The 19,950-nt window shown below is 39.6% G+C and overlaps 1 protein-coding gene across 16 annotated transcripts in view; it reads left to right on the top strand.

The window, feature by feature from the left end:
• shank3a (SH3 and multiple ankyrin repeat domains 3a) overlaps positions 1–19,950 on the top strand; it is a 213,741-nt gene that overhangs the window by 95,396 nt on the left and 98,395 nt on the right. For 11 of the 16 annotated variants that reach the window (XR_014875360.1, XR_014875361.1, XM_085168500.1 and 8 more), the window contains 4 exons: positions 16,049–16,157; positions 16,300–16,314; positions 16,680–16,831; positions 18,806–18,973. Coding sequence is in view for 13 of the 16 variants with exons in the window: in XM_085168500.1 (XP_085024626.1) it covers positions 16,049–16,157; positions 16,300–16,314; positions 16,680–16,831; positions 18,806–18,973 (444 nt within the window). In the remaining 3 variants the exon portion in view is untranslated. Of the gene's footprint in view, positions 1–16,048; positions 16,158–16,299; positions 16,315–16,679; positions 16,832–18,805; positions 18,974–19,950 lie in introns of those variants that run through there. The other 5 variants (XM_085168495.1, XM_085168497.1, XM_085168499.1 and 2 more) reach the window with 2 other exon arrangements.

Below are 19,950 nucleotides of genomic sequence, written 5' to 3'. Positions count from 1 at the left end.
AGCTGATCATTGATCGGTTTCATGATTGAAGTAGCAACAGGAAAGAGAGGGAGAGAAAATGAGGGGAGAAGAGGCAGCTGTGCAACGTAAAGACAGACTAATTCCAGTTTTGTCTTTTTTTCATTCTAGCTGAAGTATGGGACGAATCACGTTCCTTTTCCTCTCAATACGATGTATTGTAATTGGCCCAGCCCAGAGTTGATCATGACCAATTGGCTAATCCACCACCTTTCATTGTTCATACTGTTACAAAAACAAACATAAAAATGAAAAATCACCATCAGCCCACCAGGCAAATGCCTGGTATGTCCAATGGCCGGTTCCAGTCCAGCTATGCGGTCAGCTGGTGGGTAACAGGCATCTCCGAAAACGTTAGAGCACTTATGGAAATATGTGATGTCTTGATGAATCGAGCAGGTATTTGAAGTTTACACAGCACCTTTCTCGCATGAAAATATCTTAAAAGTTTATTTTGTGACCCAAAAAGAGTAATATTTCAAACTCCGCCACTCTGCGTTCCTCCGCTATTGCCTCGTTTGAGTTTTGGACGAAATGGATTCTGGGATATTGCATTTTGTCATTTCGAGCTGATTGGAGACCAGAACAGCCAATCAGATATTTTTGCATCCAAGTCTGTGATTGGCTGGTTTTGTGGCACAAATATAACGGCGTACACAAAGAGTTGAGCGCGCATGGGTAGAAATGTTGAGAGCGCGAGCAACACGTTGAGAGCGCGAGCAACACGTTGAGAGCGCGAGCAACACGTTGAGAGCGAGCGCAAATACAAAAACTGAGCGAGAGGGGCTGCTATGTGTGTGTGTGTGTGGAAAATAGCAAACACTGAAATACATTTTTTGCACGTAGCAATGAGTTTTGTTCACTCAAATTCAGCTTTTCTTTGCTCAAAATAAATGTCTCCTCAAAATGCAACACTTGCACCGGCAAACTTTTTTACTTGCGCTCAATTTTTTTTGCGTGCGCTCAGAATAGTGGCACAAAAATAACGCCATAGTCTTCAGCGTTTGCTCTGATTGTGTCACAATGCTGTCTCAGCCAGCTATTGATGCTCAGTGATGGAGATTTTCTCACTGTGTGTGAGAGAGAGAGAAAAAGCTGTTGGAAATATTACAATAGTTCAGGCACCTGGTAATCTGGTAAAGCAAAGTAACCACCACGAGTATAATCTGTGAACCTTCTCTGAGAGTCTCAGAGCTGTCGGTCTCAGTCAGCGAGAGTTCACCAGGTTGCAGCTTTTAACAGGATGCCCTGTGGACAGCCTGACTTGAAGTACTCCCCAGGTGGACAGCCTGACCAACTCACTTTCATACAAATGTGTTTTTCATCTTCATATTAGGCGTATTACTCAGTATTAATGGAATGTATGGGCTATAAAAACTCATCAATTAGAGCTCAAGATTATATCTTTTGTATCAACCGTCTTTGTTTTCTGCCTACTTACAAATTCAGACAGTGTAAGTAACATCCAGACTACAAGTGCATTTTCTTTCAGTTTGCTTCGGGTTGGTTTAAAAGGTAACTAATTCACAGATAGCTCATTTTTCATTTTTCTTTATACAGTGGTATACTGCTCTAATGCAAATTAGTGATGGGATTTCCGGCTCTTTTTAGAGAACCGGCTCTTTTGGCTCGGCTCACTAAAAAGAGCCGGCTCTTTCGGCTCTGAACCGGCTCTTCAGGTTTTTTTGTTGCTTTAATTAATTTATTATTAACAATAATATAAAATTATGCACAAAAGGAATTACTAATGTAAAAAAAAGTGGTTTTATTTATATATGTTTATATATAAATATTTACGGTGGCCCCTAGAGACAAAGCACGTACAAACTCCAAAACACAGCTACCTAGATCACTTAAATGACACAATTGAAAGCATATGTGTATGGTTTGTGTATTTATACACAAGCACTCATATATATTCAAATAATTTAAAAAAAATGTTCATTTACCTGTTACTACCAGACACCAAATCCAGTCGTTGGTACTTGCTGGCTTGTGTAGCCACTAGGTAACAAAAGCTCAACACTGCGCCCAGCGTCCTGGAGCACTTCTGTTGTCTTTTGTACGTGTTTTGCAGTTTTTACGTGTTTTGGAGTTTGTACATGCTTTGTCTCTAGGGGTCACCGTAAATATACTTTTATTTATTCACTCCACATAAAATGTAATAAATAAATCATATAATACAAAAACAAACTATTCACATTTCAACTTTTAAATATTTAAATTTTCAGCTTTTTCCTTTTAAACAAATTTAAAGTGAAACAACACAAAACACTACAAACCACAACACAATTAAATATAAATTAAAATATGAAAACAAAAAAAAAGATGCATATTCTCTATCATATGGACCTGCATGAATAAACTTTCTGAATCCTTTATCATCCACAACTGAAAATAGTGATTACTATACCTTTCTAATGTGACGTTGTTGTCCCTGGCTCCCTTTCTCTGTCTCTCCCTCCACTTTGTTCCTGTGATACTGTGAGTGTAACTACTGCCCCTCCCCCCTCTTTCCAGCGCAAAGCACAAGGCTTGCATGCGGAGTGAAGCGGAAAAAAAGTGCGAGAGAGGGTGAGAGAAAGAAAAAAAACCCACGGCTCGCGATAAGGAGCCGGCTTGCGTCGTTCACGTCAAAGATCCGGCTCTAAGAGCCATTTCGTTCGCGACCGACACATCACTAATGCAAATCTGTTTGAAATTGCAGCATTGTACTCTATCATACTTTTGCTACCAAAAACCTTCATAATGTATCATCATAATTTTTACTTTAACTGAGATGATATGTTTGTAAGGGAGTACGTGAATGGGATTGTACTTTCTTGTGAGTAAAACCTGCTGTGACACCATGTTCAAGTTGTTGCCCCTCTGGGGTTGGAGGAGAAATGTGTATTTGGTGTCCTCATATTGGGCAGGCACACAAACATCCTCACAGAACCTCCTGCTCACCATGTGATGGTGAAATATACGTCACTCACCCAGTCAGACCCATAATGGAAACTATAACACTGGTGTAAAAGAGAGAGCCTGATTACACAGATTTGAAAAAGGAATTGATTCTGTTTAGTTCAGTATGCTAACCAGGCCATGTAGAAATCATAGCCTCAAGCTCTGTAAAATACACCTCGCTAATCTGTATGTGGGTGTATGTTTTTAGGTACTGATGATACTAATTCATTAGACTCTATTGTTGTAATTCAGATAAATTTGCACATTTGCACGCCCACAACAACACAACACAAAAACTCTACTTTAACCTTTGTCTTGATGCATTCTCAATCATCAGTAAATCTCCAAAAGTTGATTCTGTTCATCTGGACGTAGCATTTTGTGGGAGAAACGTTTCGTCACTCATCCAAGTGACTTCTTCAGTCTCAGCTGACTGCAGGTTTCCCCAAATCTTATAAACAGTACATTTGCATAATGACTGAAACCAGCCCACTGAAGGGACGATTCAGAATCGAGGAGGGGGCCTAAGGGTACATCTTTCGCCATCTTACAATGCTGTGATTGCAGCCATTCCCCAACTCTCTGTGAATGGTACTCATGGCCGTTGATCACTGGTCTTTGATCAGTGGATTTTGGTCAGTGGTTGTTAATCAATAGTCATGAGAATTTGCATAATTATGAATAAGGAACTGACCTCCCAGCCCATTGTTCCTTCACTGGGCTGGTTTCAGTCATTATGCAAATGTACTGTTAATACGATTTGGGGAAACCTGCAGTCTGCTGAGACTGAAGAAGTCACTTGGATGAGTGACGAAACGTTTCTCCCACAAAACGCTATGTCCAGATGAACAGAATCAACTTTTGGAGATCTACTTTAACCTGTTGAAGTATTAAGTTGGCAGGTAGGTGGAAATCTGTTCCCACTGTACAGATTTGTTCTATTGTGTTCAGATTGTCTACTCAGTCATCCCCTATGCATAAAATACCTTATCTTTTACTGAATAAAAGATAAGGTAGGGTGTAATGGGCAGAATTTGCTAGGTAATTACATAATTACATGATTGTGTGCGTTATATAATTCTGATATTTGTACTTTCCTCCGTCACAAAACATCTGCACCACATTTCAGATCATTCATAATGGTATTACTGTTTCTGGATAAGTATATTTATACGTAACAAATCTTGGCAATATATTCCACTGAATTTTTAAACGTGAGATTTTATTTAAAAGTTAGACTGGAACCAGCTTATCTGCCAAAAGGCCCTGGACAGTTCATCAGTCCACATTGGGGCCAATACAGAGAAACAGACAGCCTCTCAAATTCACACCCATGGCATTTAAAATCACCAGTTGGCCTTTGTGTGAATCAGTGTTACCCAAAGGAAGCAGTCAGTTGTTTGTTTTGCATGCCAGTATTTCATAAGCGAGCTAACTTAAAATTTAAAATACGGTCTCCTCCATCAATCCATCCATTTCTGGCTTTACTGGAGTAAGACTTGCTGTTTAGTCTTGATGTTTTTACACCTCATTGCCCAAGTTTTCACAATGAAAAAAAAAAAATCGCACTAACTGGGTAGTCGTCATTCTAGGTCAGGCTCCATGAATAGATGGCTGAAAAATAGGATGCCAGAGGCATAAAGCACAATGGAGTTTCTAATAATCATCAGGCTGAATAAATTCACTACCCACATACCCCCTGCTTCAGCCTTTGGCTTTCTGCCTGCTCCCTTCTGTTCTCTCTCAGTAACCTGTAGGCCTGTTTAAGAGAGAAAGGGTACGTTTTGCCATATTTTAATTTCTATTTAGACAGAAGTTTTACTCAGGTTTGACTCAGTTGTGTTACATCCCCTGGGTATATCCCGGCGCTGTCCATGTGACTCTGTCCTGGTGTCAGTTTGAAAGCACGTGACTGGACCTGATTCAGCTCTTTCTTTCTCTGAACTCTTTGATTCTGATGACTGCAGGCATTCCCCTCATCCTCCCTGACCACCCTGCTTACAAACACAAACACACAAAATGACAGTTACCCCTACAAGCAACAACACAGCTGGGTTTTCATATTTCATGTGACGGAATGTATGAACTTTATCTCTATTAGTTATTACTCATCTGAAAACCACTATGGGGGGGTCGGATTAGTTACAGTAGATATTACTGTAGATACTTCTTTTATGTATGTTATTTTGATTGTATTGCACTGTAACTGGCATAAATTTAGCCACATACCAAGCCTTTGTATGGTGTATTACAGTAGAACGATGAATATGCTGCCTTGTTTCTATATATGCCTCTGTATATAAATCGTAGACAAAGCTCTACTCTCTGTTCCTGTTTATGCCTCTTTGTCCATTTTTTTTTTTTTTAATGAATTGTATTAAACTGTTGGCAGGTATGCCAGAGCGCACTTGTCCTGATGGGAGGAACAATGCTGGGCAAAACTGTACTGCCAGTGTGGTCAGGAGAGTGGGTGGATTTGGTTGCTGCTGGATGGGTGGGAGGGTTGGGGGTGTGTGGGATCCCATACAATAAGCCTTTGCTCTGCAACTTTGTGTGTGAGTTGTTGAGCGGGAAAGAGGCAGTGGCTTTATTCTGCTTTGTTCAAGCCTTTAGCCAACCCTTTCAGAAAGCTCCCACTGTCCCACCTTCATAAACTGTACTTCATCAAGAGGAGTGGTAGTTATTATACAGACGTCGAATATCTGTCTTTTTTTCTAAAAAGGATTACTCAGGAGGAACCATGCTGCTACGTTCAGAGAAAGCTACGAGATACCGGGCCACAGAGGTTAGACACAGCACACTACTGCTAAAATGACTCATGTTAATAGTAGTAAATCTAGGTTACTGTTACAACAGGCTCTGCAGGTGCTCTACTGGCATTGTTCTTATTTTAATACCCAACCTGTGACAATAAATGCAGAATAGTTTGTGTCGTAGAAACTTGTTTGTCTTTTTATTTTTTATTTATTTATTTTTTATAGTTTATGCTCTTCAAATTTAGGATTTGTATGAAGACGTGTATTGTTGAGTCCTGCTATTTTACCAGGAGCATTAGCCCAAGCAGCCATTTTTGGTACTTACAACAATATTAATGATGGATAAATGGTGACAAATTGTCACATGCTAAAAAAATGGCATGTTTTGCATGTTTTCTGACAGAAGAATTGCATCACAGTCATTTTGTCCCATTTGAAGTAGCAGTAGGTCACATAACAGAGTAACCATTCTGGCATGTGCAAGCAGTGTCAGCAAATGGCAAGAATCCAGATCGAGCCTGGCTTTAGAAAGCAGAGGTTTTTTTTTTAAACTTCTCTGTTTGTGTTTCCTTTCCTTGCTATCCTACACAATCAGAAAGAAATCTCAGTTAAAGGACTACATAATATTCTACATTTCAAACCAGAGAGAACATGCAAGGGGCAAGTTGTTTAGCTATTGCAGTTATGATGATTATGATGATAATGACTGTGTCTCATATGATTTCCTCATAGATAGTTTAGAAGATAGATCTACCTACCATGATGCCACCGACTGGTTTGCAAAGTACTCAAAATTTGCATTTTCGACATAATCACCAGTGAACATACCGTAGGTATTCCCTGGGGTCTTTGAAACGCAGCATAAGCGAGATTTACAGACTTGATTTTTACTTCAATGATCCTCAAAATAAGTGAAACTCACCAGAGAAGTGTTTCCTGAGGTCAAGTCAGATAGCTGTAAAGCCGTAGACTTCTACAGGACCAAAAGTCTATTTGCAACAACAGGTATCGCCGCCTGGTGGCCATGAAAACGGCGTGCACTAGAGAGGTGTAAATGTGACTTTTCTGTTATACAGAAGCATTTATACTGGTGAATTATGTGTTAGATGCTGCTGCCATGGTAACAGCACTCCTCACTATGTTAGAGTGCAGGCTTTTTTACTGCACTCATACATCATGAATAAAATGTGTGTGTTTGGTGCGCTAAATTATGAATTAGTGCTTTTTTCCTGTGTAGTTGTGTGTTTGTGTGGGTACATATGATTGTGAATGTATCCAGGAAATTTCATCCTTAAGCCTCTAGTGCCATTTTTTTTTTGTGGCGTTTGACTCACTGTAAGCTTAAGACTGTATCAAATTACTCAGCGATTTATTTTGCTGCGATATGGTAAAGGTTGAAGATTCCCCTCACAGAAAATCCTCCTCTTTAGGATCAAATCCTCACTCTGTCATACAGTATATTGGTCATTTTGTAGCTAAGAGCATTACACTTTAAGCCTGTTAGGTATGGATATTGGAGATTACTGAAGCTTTTGTGCTCTCAGACAAACATGGGCTGAGATCCAAAGAAGCACAAATAGAGACAGCATATTGTACTTATAGGCACACAGATAAAGAAGAATCACCACAATCTGCAGTGACAGGCATTGAGCGGTAAGCAGCAGCTCTTTATCTCTGGGGAATTTAAACACCTGCATTAAACCAAAAAGGTTAATGAATATGTTCTTTAATGGGTGGCTTCATTAAATCAACCAGCCGGATGTTATATTAAACACATTTTTACAGCAAATATGAAGGCAAGTGTCTTGTTTTGTTCCATAGCAAAAAACAGATTTTGGTTAATTGAAAGAAAAAGTGCACAAAGCGACTGCATTTCAGTAGAAAGAATAAGAATAAATGTTTTTTTGTTCATGCATCAAACTGAAATTTAAAAAATATCTATGTGCATTAGGAGCTAGTCATATCTCTGCTAGGTTGTTGAAACATAGTCAACCACCTTAAGCAGATTTGATTTTCCCATATCAGTCAGTGGAGACCAGTGTGTACTGCACATACTTAGACAGCCTTTGAGAACAGCTACAGCGTTAGTCCCACCTTTGGTGGTGATCGCCTAATTGTGCTAGAAAGTTGATTCAGTTAGAAATCAGCTTGGTTTCAAAAGTCTGGACTCTTCAGACTGTCCAAAGAAGTCTCAGACCGCGTCATGTTAATTTTCTGTTACCGTGGTTGCTCTCTCAGAGTAAGAGTAACTGAAAAGCTTCCAGTCCAAGAGACTTGTTCCTGTAATATTAGTCACGTTATGTGGCTGCTACCAAATTACCTAATTACTAAAACTGCAATGTTGAAGAGGGTTTTTTTTATGGGGAGCTTTTTCCAGATGATTAGATGTTTGCCAAAGGTAGTTGGTCACCACGGGATGCTCACGAGAAGTGGACTACTAGAACAAGACACACATGGATAAGGGCTGAGAATATGTGAAGATTGAGCTGTTAACAATAATAAATCTTAACGTAAGAGATGCTTGTAGAAGAATACAACATGCATGAAGTAGTAAGAAGTAAAAAATTAGGAAACCAAAAAGGTCTCCCATAGATGTTCAAATTGTTATGGCATCTGGTGACAGAGAAGCATTTATGATGCAATTTACATCATAATCACATTTAATGACCCCAGTTGGCCTACGGATTGGGCCATTGTTATTCAGCAAGAAATTGCTCCCATCAGATTAATAACAGATACAAGAACTTTGTATTGATTTGCTTTGACCATTCCCTCTAAGGGAACAAGAAGACCCATTCCACAAAATTGGTTATTTGTGTAAAGAAAGCGGCAAAAGATTTAACATAATCCGTCAGATGCTCAGACATATGGGTCCAGGTGCTTCGGTTAGGCACAAGCAGACGAAGGCCAAAATTAATGAAAAAACATAATGTTTTTGCCCAACCTTGTCTTAATTTATTCAAAGACCATTATTAATGACTAACAATAACCTGAGATTAATAGAAGTGACCTTTACCTTGTTTTATGATCATCAGTTCAGGCAAAAGTTGCTACAACTTGCTGCTTATCTGGTTAACCTGCCTCTCAGGAAGTAACTGGCCAGGAGTGACTCATCACTGTATCTCCCTGATATGAGAGGTTTTGTGACTCAAAACTGAAACAAATAAAAAATCAGAAACAGCTGAAAAATGAAAAGTGGGGAAAAATGGCCACAGGGAGAAAGAAAACACTGAAGGAAATGTGAGAAATATGATTAAATAATATGAAATAATAATAAATAGAGTTTCATTTTATTGTTTAGAAATGTAAAAAAAAGCGTGTGGCATGTACAATAGATTTTATTGTTACACACTGACTGTGCTTGGTGCGATGTGCTCATGAAAGCAGTTGTGCTGTGCCTTTTATTAGCTTTAAGAGTCAACAAAAACATCAGGCAGAAAACAAGACTAACGCTGTACTGTAAACAGATTGCTGCTTTGCTCTCGCATTTCTTCTCAGTATTTTTCCTCCCTTTATCATGTTTTGTGCTTCTGTCTTTCTTCCCATTCCTCCCCCTCACGTGACCCCATTTTTCTTGTCTTTCTTCCATACAACTTCATTGTGTTGCATTTTTAATGGGAACCTGCTTCTAGACCTTCATACTCTGCAGTAAATTCATGAATTATGGAATAAACTGACAAGTAAAACTAGTTAAACCATTAAACTGCTTTTTTTCCCCCTCCTTCTTGTGAATAGAGCTTTAAAAAAGAGGAGCCTCTGTTTTGATACTGAGCTTGAATCAAATGGAAGATTCAGTCCACCAGTGGCTGCATCATCATACCGCCTCCTCTTTGCCTGCTTTGTGGTTTTGCCAAAGACCTGAGGTCTACTCTTTACAAAAAAAAAACAATCAAACAATGAAATGGAATCACTGTCCCACATCGGTGCTAAAAGAAAAGCAAACAGCAATAAATTATATGCGTATGTGTATATAAAATAATGAAATATATATATATACAGAATAAAATATATTGCACTACATGGGAAACAAAGCTCATGTTTTTCAACTGCATTAGCTTTTTAATGATGTGGTTACAGTTTCTCCTCCTTATTTTTTAAACCCTCTCTCCTCCTGCTTTCTTTATTAATCAGTCGTACCTTGTCCTGTCTTTAAAGTAGACAGTTTTTTGTTTTTTTTAATTAATTCATTCATGACTCATCTTGGCACTGTTTATTATCAAAGTAAAACCTACTTTTGTGTTATCTGCCACTGAATACACCTCCTTTTCACAACGAAATGAAATCCAGTCCTAACCAGTACTTTTTAGTCTTACTCTCAGCATGCACTCCTCTGAGGCTTAATCATTTGTATTTTTTAATTACACTGAAGCACATTAATCTAAAGCCACTGTTATTTCTGTTTTACTGGGTTTTTTTTCATGAAATTGATACTAACTCCTTTCTTATTGCTTTTAAAATCTGCATGAGCTACAAAATGTAACTGCATGATGCAGAAACCGTTCTGCATGTATTTAACAGGGAGTTGTGTCTCAGTCAGTTGCTGTGTCTAATTAAAATGCAGTGCCCCTGCAGCACTCTGTACAAAGCATCTGGGAGACAGGGGTCAAGGCCTGCTTGCTCTTGCTCTAGCCTTTATATAAGTGGCTGTCAACAAAGAGTAGATCGGCGTAATCGGGAACTGTCTTTGCCAGATAAGGCTGTCTGTGTTTGCTGATGTGGCTACACAAGAAAAAGACAGTTTTCCCTTTTTAATGGTTGACTGCTGGTGCTAAAAACATATTAAGTACATCTATTTCACATAATAAAGCATAGACAGCATTTTTTTTGTACTTCTGTGCTATTCACATTGGAGGGATTTCATAGATATGTTGTTTGTATATTAAAAAGGCACTTACCAGTAATTAAATCAAATTGAGCGTCAGCTGTTTTGCTGAGAATCTACAGTGACAGTGTTGGTTCAGGTTTGTCAGACTATCACTCACAGTCATAAATGTTTTCTGCATCGCTGTCATACTGAATATGTCTGACAGCTCCCTGATGACAGTCTACACCTGATAAGTTGAAGTGTAACCACATATGAGTCAGTTGTGTTGTGCCAACAGTAAGCTCAGTAACATTTTTTACGGTCTTTGTTGCCAAATATTGGGATTATATCGTACCATATGCCCATCCTTACATAGCTAGCACACTTCCATATCTATAGTGGGCCTATGTTCTTCCGTAATGTGTAGGCCAGTCCCTAGAGGTTCTCCATGACCACACCAGTGTGGTGGTTCTTACTGCAGTTATTGTCCAAGAAGTTATGACAGCCTAAAGCATGTGTGTATTTTATGAGCCAGCTCAGATTAGAGAAGCATATGATGCTCCTGAACATGTATCATGTTAGCGAGCACTGCAATTATCACTCACCCATGGCAAAGCGTACTGTTGGCCAGCTGTGGGACCAGGGGCTATGTAGCCATGTGGTAATGAGTATAAATATGGGGCAGCGACAGTGTCTGACACACTTCCTGTAGCTGTGTATGATTTCTTTATTTGTGGCTCATCTCTGGGTTCTGTTTAAACCTGAGTGTATATGTGCTATTAAACAGGACATGAAGTGTCCGCTATGAAAGCTATGAAAAATCTTTTATGAAAGGGGAGCAAAAGACGAAGAGAAAGCTGCATGGGGGATTTGTGATGTCTCTATAATTTCTGGCCTTCTACCCTGGCTTTTATGAAGTAGTGGCAGATAATCCCTCTTTAGTGGTGGAAGAGACAAGAACCTCTTCAGGGTACTGAAGTAAAAGAAGAAACCTTTATCCTCTCTTCTCTTGCCAGCTGGAGTAGCTCTTCCACTCACTGCTTGCCACTGAATCGTGACCCTATTCAAAGTCACCTTTGAATAGGTTTTCAGTTACAGTTTTCAGAATCCTCAATTAATCAGGGACAAATCCCTCCACTTCATAGATGTTAAACGTTGTGGGTTCAAGAATAAGAACGCTGCCCTTATTACCAACTTATTACCAAGCCTCAAGCAGAAACAAGAGGATATATTCTTGATTTATTGAGCTGGTAAATTGCCATAGATTATAGATACTGCCATTCAGTTCTTCCTGCCTGACCCTCTTTCTCATTCTCTTTTTTCTTGATCCAACACAGCAGGGGTGCTTCATCACTATTGTAATAGTGTATGCACAAAATCCGCTTTGGCCATTTGTCTTATTTTGAAAGTTCAAGTCAAAGCTCAAGACACATATTCCTTATATTAAAAAAAACTAGCATGTACTCATTTTGCAACATGAGGTATTCTAATGACACTTACAGTAACTACTTACAGAAAATATGTTTAGCCGTTTTGTGCAGCACAAACTTTGAAATAACACATTTTAAAATTCCTGTCATTGAAACAGTATGTATGTGTGGCCTATGTGTGGCTGAAGCAGAGCAGAATAATGTCATTTGTTCTCTCAGTGCTCCTCTTTGCTGGGATTACCTTTCCTATGTAGGGACAGAGGTTACTGTGATGTTGTTGCTCATTCTCTCATGAGTAAAGCTGATGCATGCAGGGATGTGACCGTGCATGTTTTTGCTCAGTTCGGGTGATATCTCTTGAGATTGCAAACTGTGGAACTTGATGTTTATATGAGCAAGGCAAGCCGAGAACAAAAAATGTGTACAGACTGTGTGCAGATTTACTGCTTCTTCTTCTTTGCCTTTTTTTTCTTCTCCTACTCACTTTAGGTGTCATCGAAGTCGATCATCTCCCTCTATTTCACTCTATCCCCATCATCCTCTTCTGTCACACCAGCCTGCTGTTATCCTCCTTCAGTACATCCAAGAATCTTTTATGCAACTCCATATCAACATCCTTTGTCCCTCCCAACGTGTCCAAACCATCTCAGCCTTTTTTCCAAACTGCTCAACCTGATCAGTCCTACGATACTGTCACGGTGGGGTACGCCGGTGTTGTGAACAGGGCCCAAAAGCAGATGCGGAGAGAGGAGTTGCAGGAGCCTTTATTTTGGCTGAAAGCAGCAAAAACCATGAAAACTGTGGCAAACTATGAAAAAACTGTGAACACACTGATAAACTATGAAAAATGTGGCTGGAATAACAGACGACCTGACAATGAAACACAGAAAACAGGAGGTGATTGGGGAAAGTGGGAACACATGGGAAAACAGCAGAAATTAACATAATGACGGGACGCGGGAAGGGAAACGAGATACAATGAGCAAAGAACAAAAGACTCTTTCAAAATAAAACAGGAAACATGGAGACGCAGACATGACAACACAAGAACTAATAACCACAACCTAGCATGAGAAGCTCAAAAATGCAGAATAAACTCAAAAACGCTGCGTCCGAGACCCATATATCTTATATGGGTCTTATCTTACTCTTATAAATTATAAAACTCTTACAAATCTTATCATACTCAACTCCTGGATTTTGTCAGTCCCTCCATCTCCGAACCATACATCATAGCAGGCCTCTCTATCTTCTTGTAGCTTTCTCTCTTTCAATGCTTCTTTTGGAAATCTGCCTCACTCATCTGCCTGTGCTTTCTTATTCGCCATTGCTCTCTTTCTCTCTCTCTCATTTGCTGATTTTTCTGTTTTTTTCATTGTTTGTATGTTGAGTATTAAATTTAGATTTTTCCACTGTTGTTCTTTCTGGAAAACAATGGAAAGAATACTATATCTAAGACTGGATCAATGATAACCAGTGACTAATAAGGAAGACTTGCCACAATAATGTGTAAATGAGCCTTGGCAAATGATTGAATGAAATGTGAACACACTACTAAGGAGGAGACTCTTATTTCATCTGCCAGTCTGCTCTGTGTATATGCACAATCTTGCATAATGAAGTAAAAATGTAGACGATAGACTTATCTACTGTTAAGTGGTTCCTAGTAAAAGTAATAGGTAATAATCAGTGCACAAATGGTTGAAGTTAATTGATGAATGCTCTCCTTGAGCCCACTGAAGTCTTTTCTTCAGTATTTTGTTCAAGCTGGAAACATGACAGGAAGTTTTTAACTTATTCGGGAAGAAAGAGAATTGCAACATCTAAAGGAGGAGACATAAAAGAGGTGCAGAGATTAAAGTTTGATTTTTTTTTTTTTTTTTATCCAGCCCAAAGATAAAATCAGGATGATTTGTGGAGTATTTTTGGTTGAGCTGTACTGTAAATCTGTCTTGCCTACTTTTTTTCTTTACCTTTATGCTTGTTTAGTTGTGGCATTCAGTTAACATTAGCAAGCCATGTCATTTCATCATTTCACTTCATTATGATAGATTTGTAGACCAAGTCATGCTAATCTGGTTGGGATGTAAATAAACTGTCTGTTTGATATTTAACAGAACAACAGAACCGAACAAAATCTTTTGACCTTTGTTTTCAAGGTAGAGATTATTACAATGTATTTTCGTTGGTATTATGGCAAATTACTGGCCTTACAGGTGAAGCATACTGAGTTTAGTCGTAGCGGTTTGGCGTTTTAATTTGATGTATGACAGACTGTCACCATTTTAATTATTTTCAGAATTTTTAGTCAAACGTCAGCATGTCGAGATGACATGGAAAATAAAGAAGTGTGCATCCTTCTTTGTGTGTAACACTGACAGAAAGACAGCAAAAGGGAGAAGAATATAAAGAGTTCATTAAGACCTTCACCAAAGCAAATAAATCATTATCCAGGCTTTTTGTCTGTCTTCTGTTCAACAGGCAATAAAACACACATCAGATCCAGCTGATCACTGGCAAATCATCCCTGAGCCTCTTCAAGGCATTATCCTAGGTTTTATGCAGGACACACAACCACACTCGTTCGTACACATTCACAAACCCAACCTCAATGCTCTTCCCACTCGTGTACATTGGCTGCTAGAGCTGTCTTTGTATCCCATCACCATAACAACTGCCTCTCTGAACGTTGTAAAAAGAAAGAAAAAAAAAAAGGGAAAAGCCAAAGTGAATTTCTCTCAGTTTGACTTGGAGATAGTGAGAGTAGCAGTCGGCAGCTGCTCACAGCATGTCAGTGGTGTCTGTCTACAAGGCACGGGCTTGTAGAGGCAAGCGGGTTGCAGATGACTTGGTGAGAAGAGAAAGGAGGTGTGTGATGTGAAATTTTGGAAGGTGTTGTATCGTGTGACTTTCAGAGCGTGGGATAAACAGTATATGATGCTGCACATGGTGAGTGTCAAATGGCTGCTGCTTTTTGCTCTCGTTACTGCGTGCGAGTGCTCGTGTTGGTGAGTGCGCGTTTAAATTTGTTGCGTTACATGTCTTCATTAAGTTGTGTGAAATGTAATGAGTTTATGAGTCTCGAGGCTTTAGCACATGCGGATATTATGTAATGAGAGAAACTGGAAGACCTTGAGAGAATGAAGGAGTAATGAAAGTTCTCTGTAAATCTCATTTGGGATGCTGCAGATATTTTATAAATACATCCTGGAGATGATATTAGGCAATCATCCATGTTTTTTATTGACAGATTATGTGTTCAGTATTAAAATTTCGTTTGGTCAATTTCTCTCAATAATTCATTTTCTCTTCTGTAAGTACAGTACATTCTCATTGGTACAATTCTAGGCTTCACTTTTGCATTTCAGATTTATTGTTGCCCTGATTCGTCAGACTATTTTAATCTATTATGAAGTGTTAGCACTGGTGCCTTGCTCACAGCTTCATTTCTCGCTTTATACTCTACAGGCTTGCACTCGTATTGGTAAAGGTGATGAATATTTTTAATCATAAGTCACAAAGGAAATTAAGTGTTTTGTGTGCATGTGTGTGTCTGTGTATTTTAGAGTGGATCTGATTTACATGTGAGCTTGTGCTTCTGACTGTGTGCTTGTTTTATGAAAGTGGTTTTAAACATTAATTGTAGAGCCATTGTGGTGTGTGTGTGTGTGTGTGTGTGTGTGTGTGTGTGTGTGTGTGTGTGTGTGTGTGTGTGTGTGTGTGTGTGTGTGTTATAACCATTACATCTGAACTCAAAATATGATGTTAGCCTCAGGATCTCATTTTCTTGCCGCTAATCTCCAAAGGAAAACTCTTCCTTTCAGTGCTGTTTTGCAGCTCTGTCCATTTCTTTTTTTGGTCTGTCCTATAATAGCTTATATACCGTATCTTCTGAACATGTTCCATTAGCTTGCCATGACTGAACAGAAATAAAACCTTCAAACACAGAAGGAGAGAAAGCAATGACTTCAGCTTTCATCTCTGGACTGCATTATTAAACATCCCCATCCACAGGAGTCTGACATCATCCAATCACAGCTGTTTCTTCCTCCTCTTCCCCTACTCCCCGTTCCCTTGTCTCCCTCCATTAGGCAAACCTGAAGAAATTCATGGAGTATGTGCAGCAGAGGAACATTGAAAAGGTCTCAAGGTTCCTGGAAAAAGGCCTGGACCCTAACTTTCATGACCCAGACACAGGAGGTGAGCAAGTCTGCTAAGATTTCCATCCCTGCCATACTTGAGTTTACTTATTGTTGACGATTGTTTTTCTCCATCCTTGATTTGTCTTTTCTCTCCTTCTGTCTTCATCACAAATGACCATATATGGATTTTCTGAAATAAGCCTTCTGCATAGCGGGTAAAGCTGGATTACTCTCTTTGCTAATCTCCTCATGTATATGCAAATGTTTGTCCAGTCATAAAGGAGATTTCAATGCTGGGTGACCTGTAGTGTAGCAGATGAGCTGCGAAGTGAGGGAAACATGAGAATAGGCTGATTTAACACCAACTGGAAGCAGCCAGCAGACAGGAGGGTGACAATCTCGACTGAAAAAGGCAGTGATCCAACTGCAGAGTCATTGAAAATGTAAAGCCACAGACAATTTTGTCCCAAAAAAAATTCAGCAATTCAAGTGGTGGATGTTTCGGGGGAAGAATGCACAATAATGTCAGTGGAAATAAGCTGAGTTTTCAAAAGTGTTCTTTGCTTCCTTGTGCTTGCAGAATGTCCTCTAACGCTAGCAGCACAGCTGGAGAGCTGTGCAGAGCTCATCAAGGTGCTGAAAAGTGGAGGGGCACATCTGGACTTCAGAACAAAAGATGGGATTACTGCTCTGCACAAGGCCGTGCGCAGCAAAAACCATACAGCACTTATAGTGAGCACATTTCACACGTATATACAGTTCAGTTGGCTCAACCACATTCATGCAAACTCCCCGTCTAGAAAAGGAGAATGTACGGGCAAGTAATGTCTGGCAGCAGGTGCTTGAGCTATCGAGCACAGAGGACACTTACTAAATGTGTGAGATTGAACTTTGAATATGCTGACATAATCACTGAATCACTGAATGGCCTTGCATGTGTCTGGTTTGAGGAGGCTTGTAACCCAAATGAAATGGGTTGTGTGAGTCATGTTTCCTGTTGAAACTGAACTGTTGAAACTGGAATGAGTTATTTCCACTTTTGATACCACAGTTATGGTATTGAATGATCCTAAAGATCCAAAAGGAGAGAGTTACAAATTGCAGTAGCTACAGCCCAAAAAGTACTGCCAGCTTTTTCCTGAGCCTCTCAACAAGCCTTGATTGGATGATGTCAGCTTTCTACTGGCTTTCTATTATAAGCCTACAGTAGCTCTTTAACATAAACAGGTGCCTGACCATGCAAGGTTCAGCATTTGAACACACAAGAATTATAAATTTAATGTTAAACAGTATAAAGAACTGGCAGCCTGTCCAGTGTGTGCTTCATCTCTCAGCCTATGACAGCTTCATCCCTCCCACAACACCAAATTGGATAAAGCATTTAAGAGGATGGATGGATGGAATTAAGTGAGACCTTTAGGGTGACAGAATTCAAGAATTGGAAGGAAAATAAGTGGGAGGGAAGGAGGATGCTGATTAGGGCTGCCACAATTAGTCGACTAGTCACAATTACGTCGACTATCAAAATTGTCGACGACTAATTTAATAGTCGACGCGTCGTTTGAAGCTTTGTAAGATCCCAAAAGACGCAGGAATAAGTAGTAATAAAGTGTAATAACAGACTGAAACAGAAGATGGCAGCACTGCATGTACAAGGATGCCAGCTGCCGTTAAGCCCCGAAGAAGAAGAAGCTGTGTCCCAGAATTCATAGCGCAGCCCAGCTCAGTTTCCAACGATGGCGGCAGCTAGTTGGTTTTAATATTACTCTTATTATTCTTTCTGGGTCACAAAATAAACGTTTAATATATTTTCAGACGAGAATGTAACTGTGTAAACCTCAAATATCTGCTCAGTTTATCAAGACACCACATATTTTCAAAAGCGCTCCGACGTTTTCGGAGACTTCTGTTACCCACTAGCTCGTTAGCTAGCCGGGGGCAAGGCTCACTAGAGCCGGTGAGAACACCGGAAATCGTTTTCAAACCCACCACCGTCTTTCGCTACTCAGGTTAAACATGTAATATAAGTCACTTAGATAACTTAAAATGTTATTGTTTGGCTTTTTTCAGTATTTTATTTGTTCCTGAGTAAATCGGTTTGGCTGAGATCAAAGTTATAGTTTTTACACAGCTGAATAAACGTCAAGCAGACAACTGATTATCAGAAGTGTGAGATGCTCGAGAATATACTCCGGTGTCCTGTTATATTTTAGATAGCAAGGAGCAGACGGCTGAGTTTATTAAACATCACCTAAACAATCTGCAAACTTCATTAAAATTTAATAAACTATCATCTTTATTTTTAGTTAGCACATACCTCAAACACTTAAAGCTGTAAGCTAATGATAGTTATATAAGAGCAGATGCATGCTGGTGCAATAAGCTGTACGTTTTACGTTCAATGGATGCATGATCTGATTAGTCGGCTAATGCAAAAATAATCGGTGCCTAGTCGACTATCAAAATAATCGTTTGTGGCAGCCCTAATGCTGATATTCTTAGCGTCATAACAGCAGTAGAAGACAGCTTTTATCTTGTATCTTTAACTAGTAAGTGCAAACATTAACTTATATTTTAATTCTTAGTTAGCATTTTTCGTTATTGTCATTCATCCATGCAAAGGTCTCTTTTATCTTCCCATTTCACTGTGAAAATTCAACCAAAACTGGTGACTTAAAACCTTAAACTTGCCTCTTTTCCCACTAGACGCTGTTGGACTTGGGTGCATCTCCTGACTATAAAGACAGCAGGGGGCTAACTCCTCTCTACCACAGTTCGATGGTAGGAGGAGATCCCTACTGCTGTGAGCTGCTGCTGCACGATCATGCACAGGTCGGCTGTGTGGATGAGAATGGCTGGCAGGAGATACACCAGGTAATACACAGTAATACACACATTACCCTAACCCAGACCTTCCCAAAGTGGGGGGGGGGGGGGCGCAGAGCCATGGCAGGGGAGGCGCGGTATGAAAAGGGGGGGGGGGGGGGGACAAAATCCTTGGACACTGCTAGCACGGGGTGCCAACAGAAACGCAGAGCAGGAGATGAAGCATAGCTGAATATGTTTCCGAACCAACTTCATTCTAAGAAGCCGAAAGACTAGAAAATATGGTGAAGCATGTCTACCACCTGCACAAGTGCCAAGGTAGGTCTCCCCTGCATAATTGGTTTTCCCTTCGTCGGGAGCACGTGCTGGGCTCTTCAAATCACGGACAAACAGTATCCCACATTCTTGATTTTTAGTTCACAAACACTTGTTTTAATGACTAAGTACTCCTGACATTTTGGAGATGTTAGCTCTTTATATCAGAAGTGATAAAGTTACAGCGGGATACAAATAATATCAGGCTGATCCTGCCATGATTTGTTCCCCCGGTTCAAACATCCTACAGCTGTTTATGTGTTTAAGCCCATTTTGCACAGAGAGGCATTTTTTGAAAAATGTATTGATAACAATGTTGAATATTATTACACAGGGGGAAAAAAACAACTACAGGTAAAATAATTACACCGTGACACCTCTGCTTTTCTAAATAGAGGGACAGTAACTGTCTGTGTATATGTAAAATGTATGTATATCTTGTAAAACAAAGGGGGGCCTAGCAAAAAGAGTTTGGGAACCATTGCCCTAACCCAAACCACATGTTTACCCTAAACCAAATTAACCACAGCCAAATAGCTGAATCTTAAGCCTTAAACCTCTCTTTGAAATCTTCAGGACAGAAAGTGTCTTCACTGTAATGGTTTTGGACTTAAACTGTTCTGCTCAGACATGCGCACTTGCATGCACACACATACACACAGATAACATTGTAGGACTGTGTACAGATTATTTTATAGTTTTGAAAACCT

The sequence above is a fragment of the Neolamprologus multifasciatus genome, chromosome 7, assembly GCF_963576455.1.
Source record: "Neolamprologus multifasciatus chromosome 7, fNeoMul1.2, whole genome shotgun sequence".
In the NCBI taxonomy this organism is placed as follows: domain Eukaryota; kingdom Metazoa; phylum Chordata; class Actinopteri; order Cichliformes; family Cichlidae; genus Neolamprologus; species Neolamprologus multifasciatus.
The sequence above is the reverse complement of the archived record's forward strand: the minus strand, read 5'-3'. Positions and strand labels throughout refer to the sequence as shown.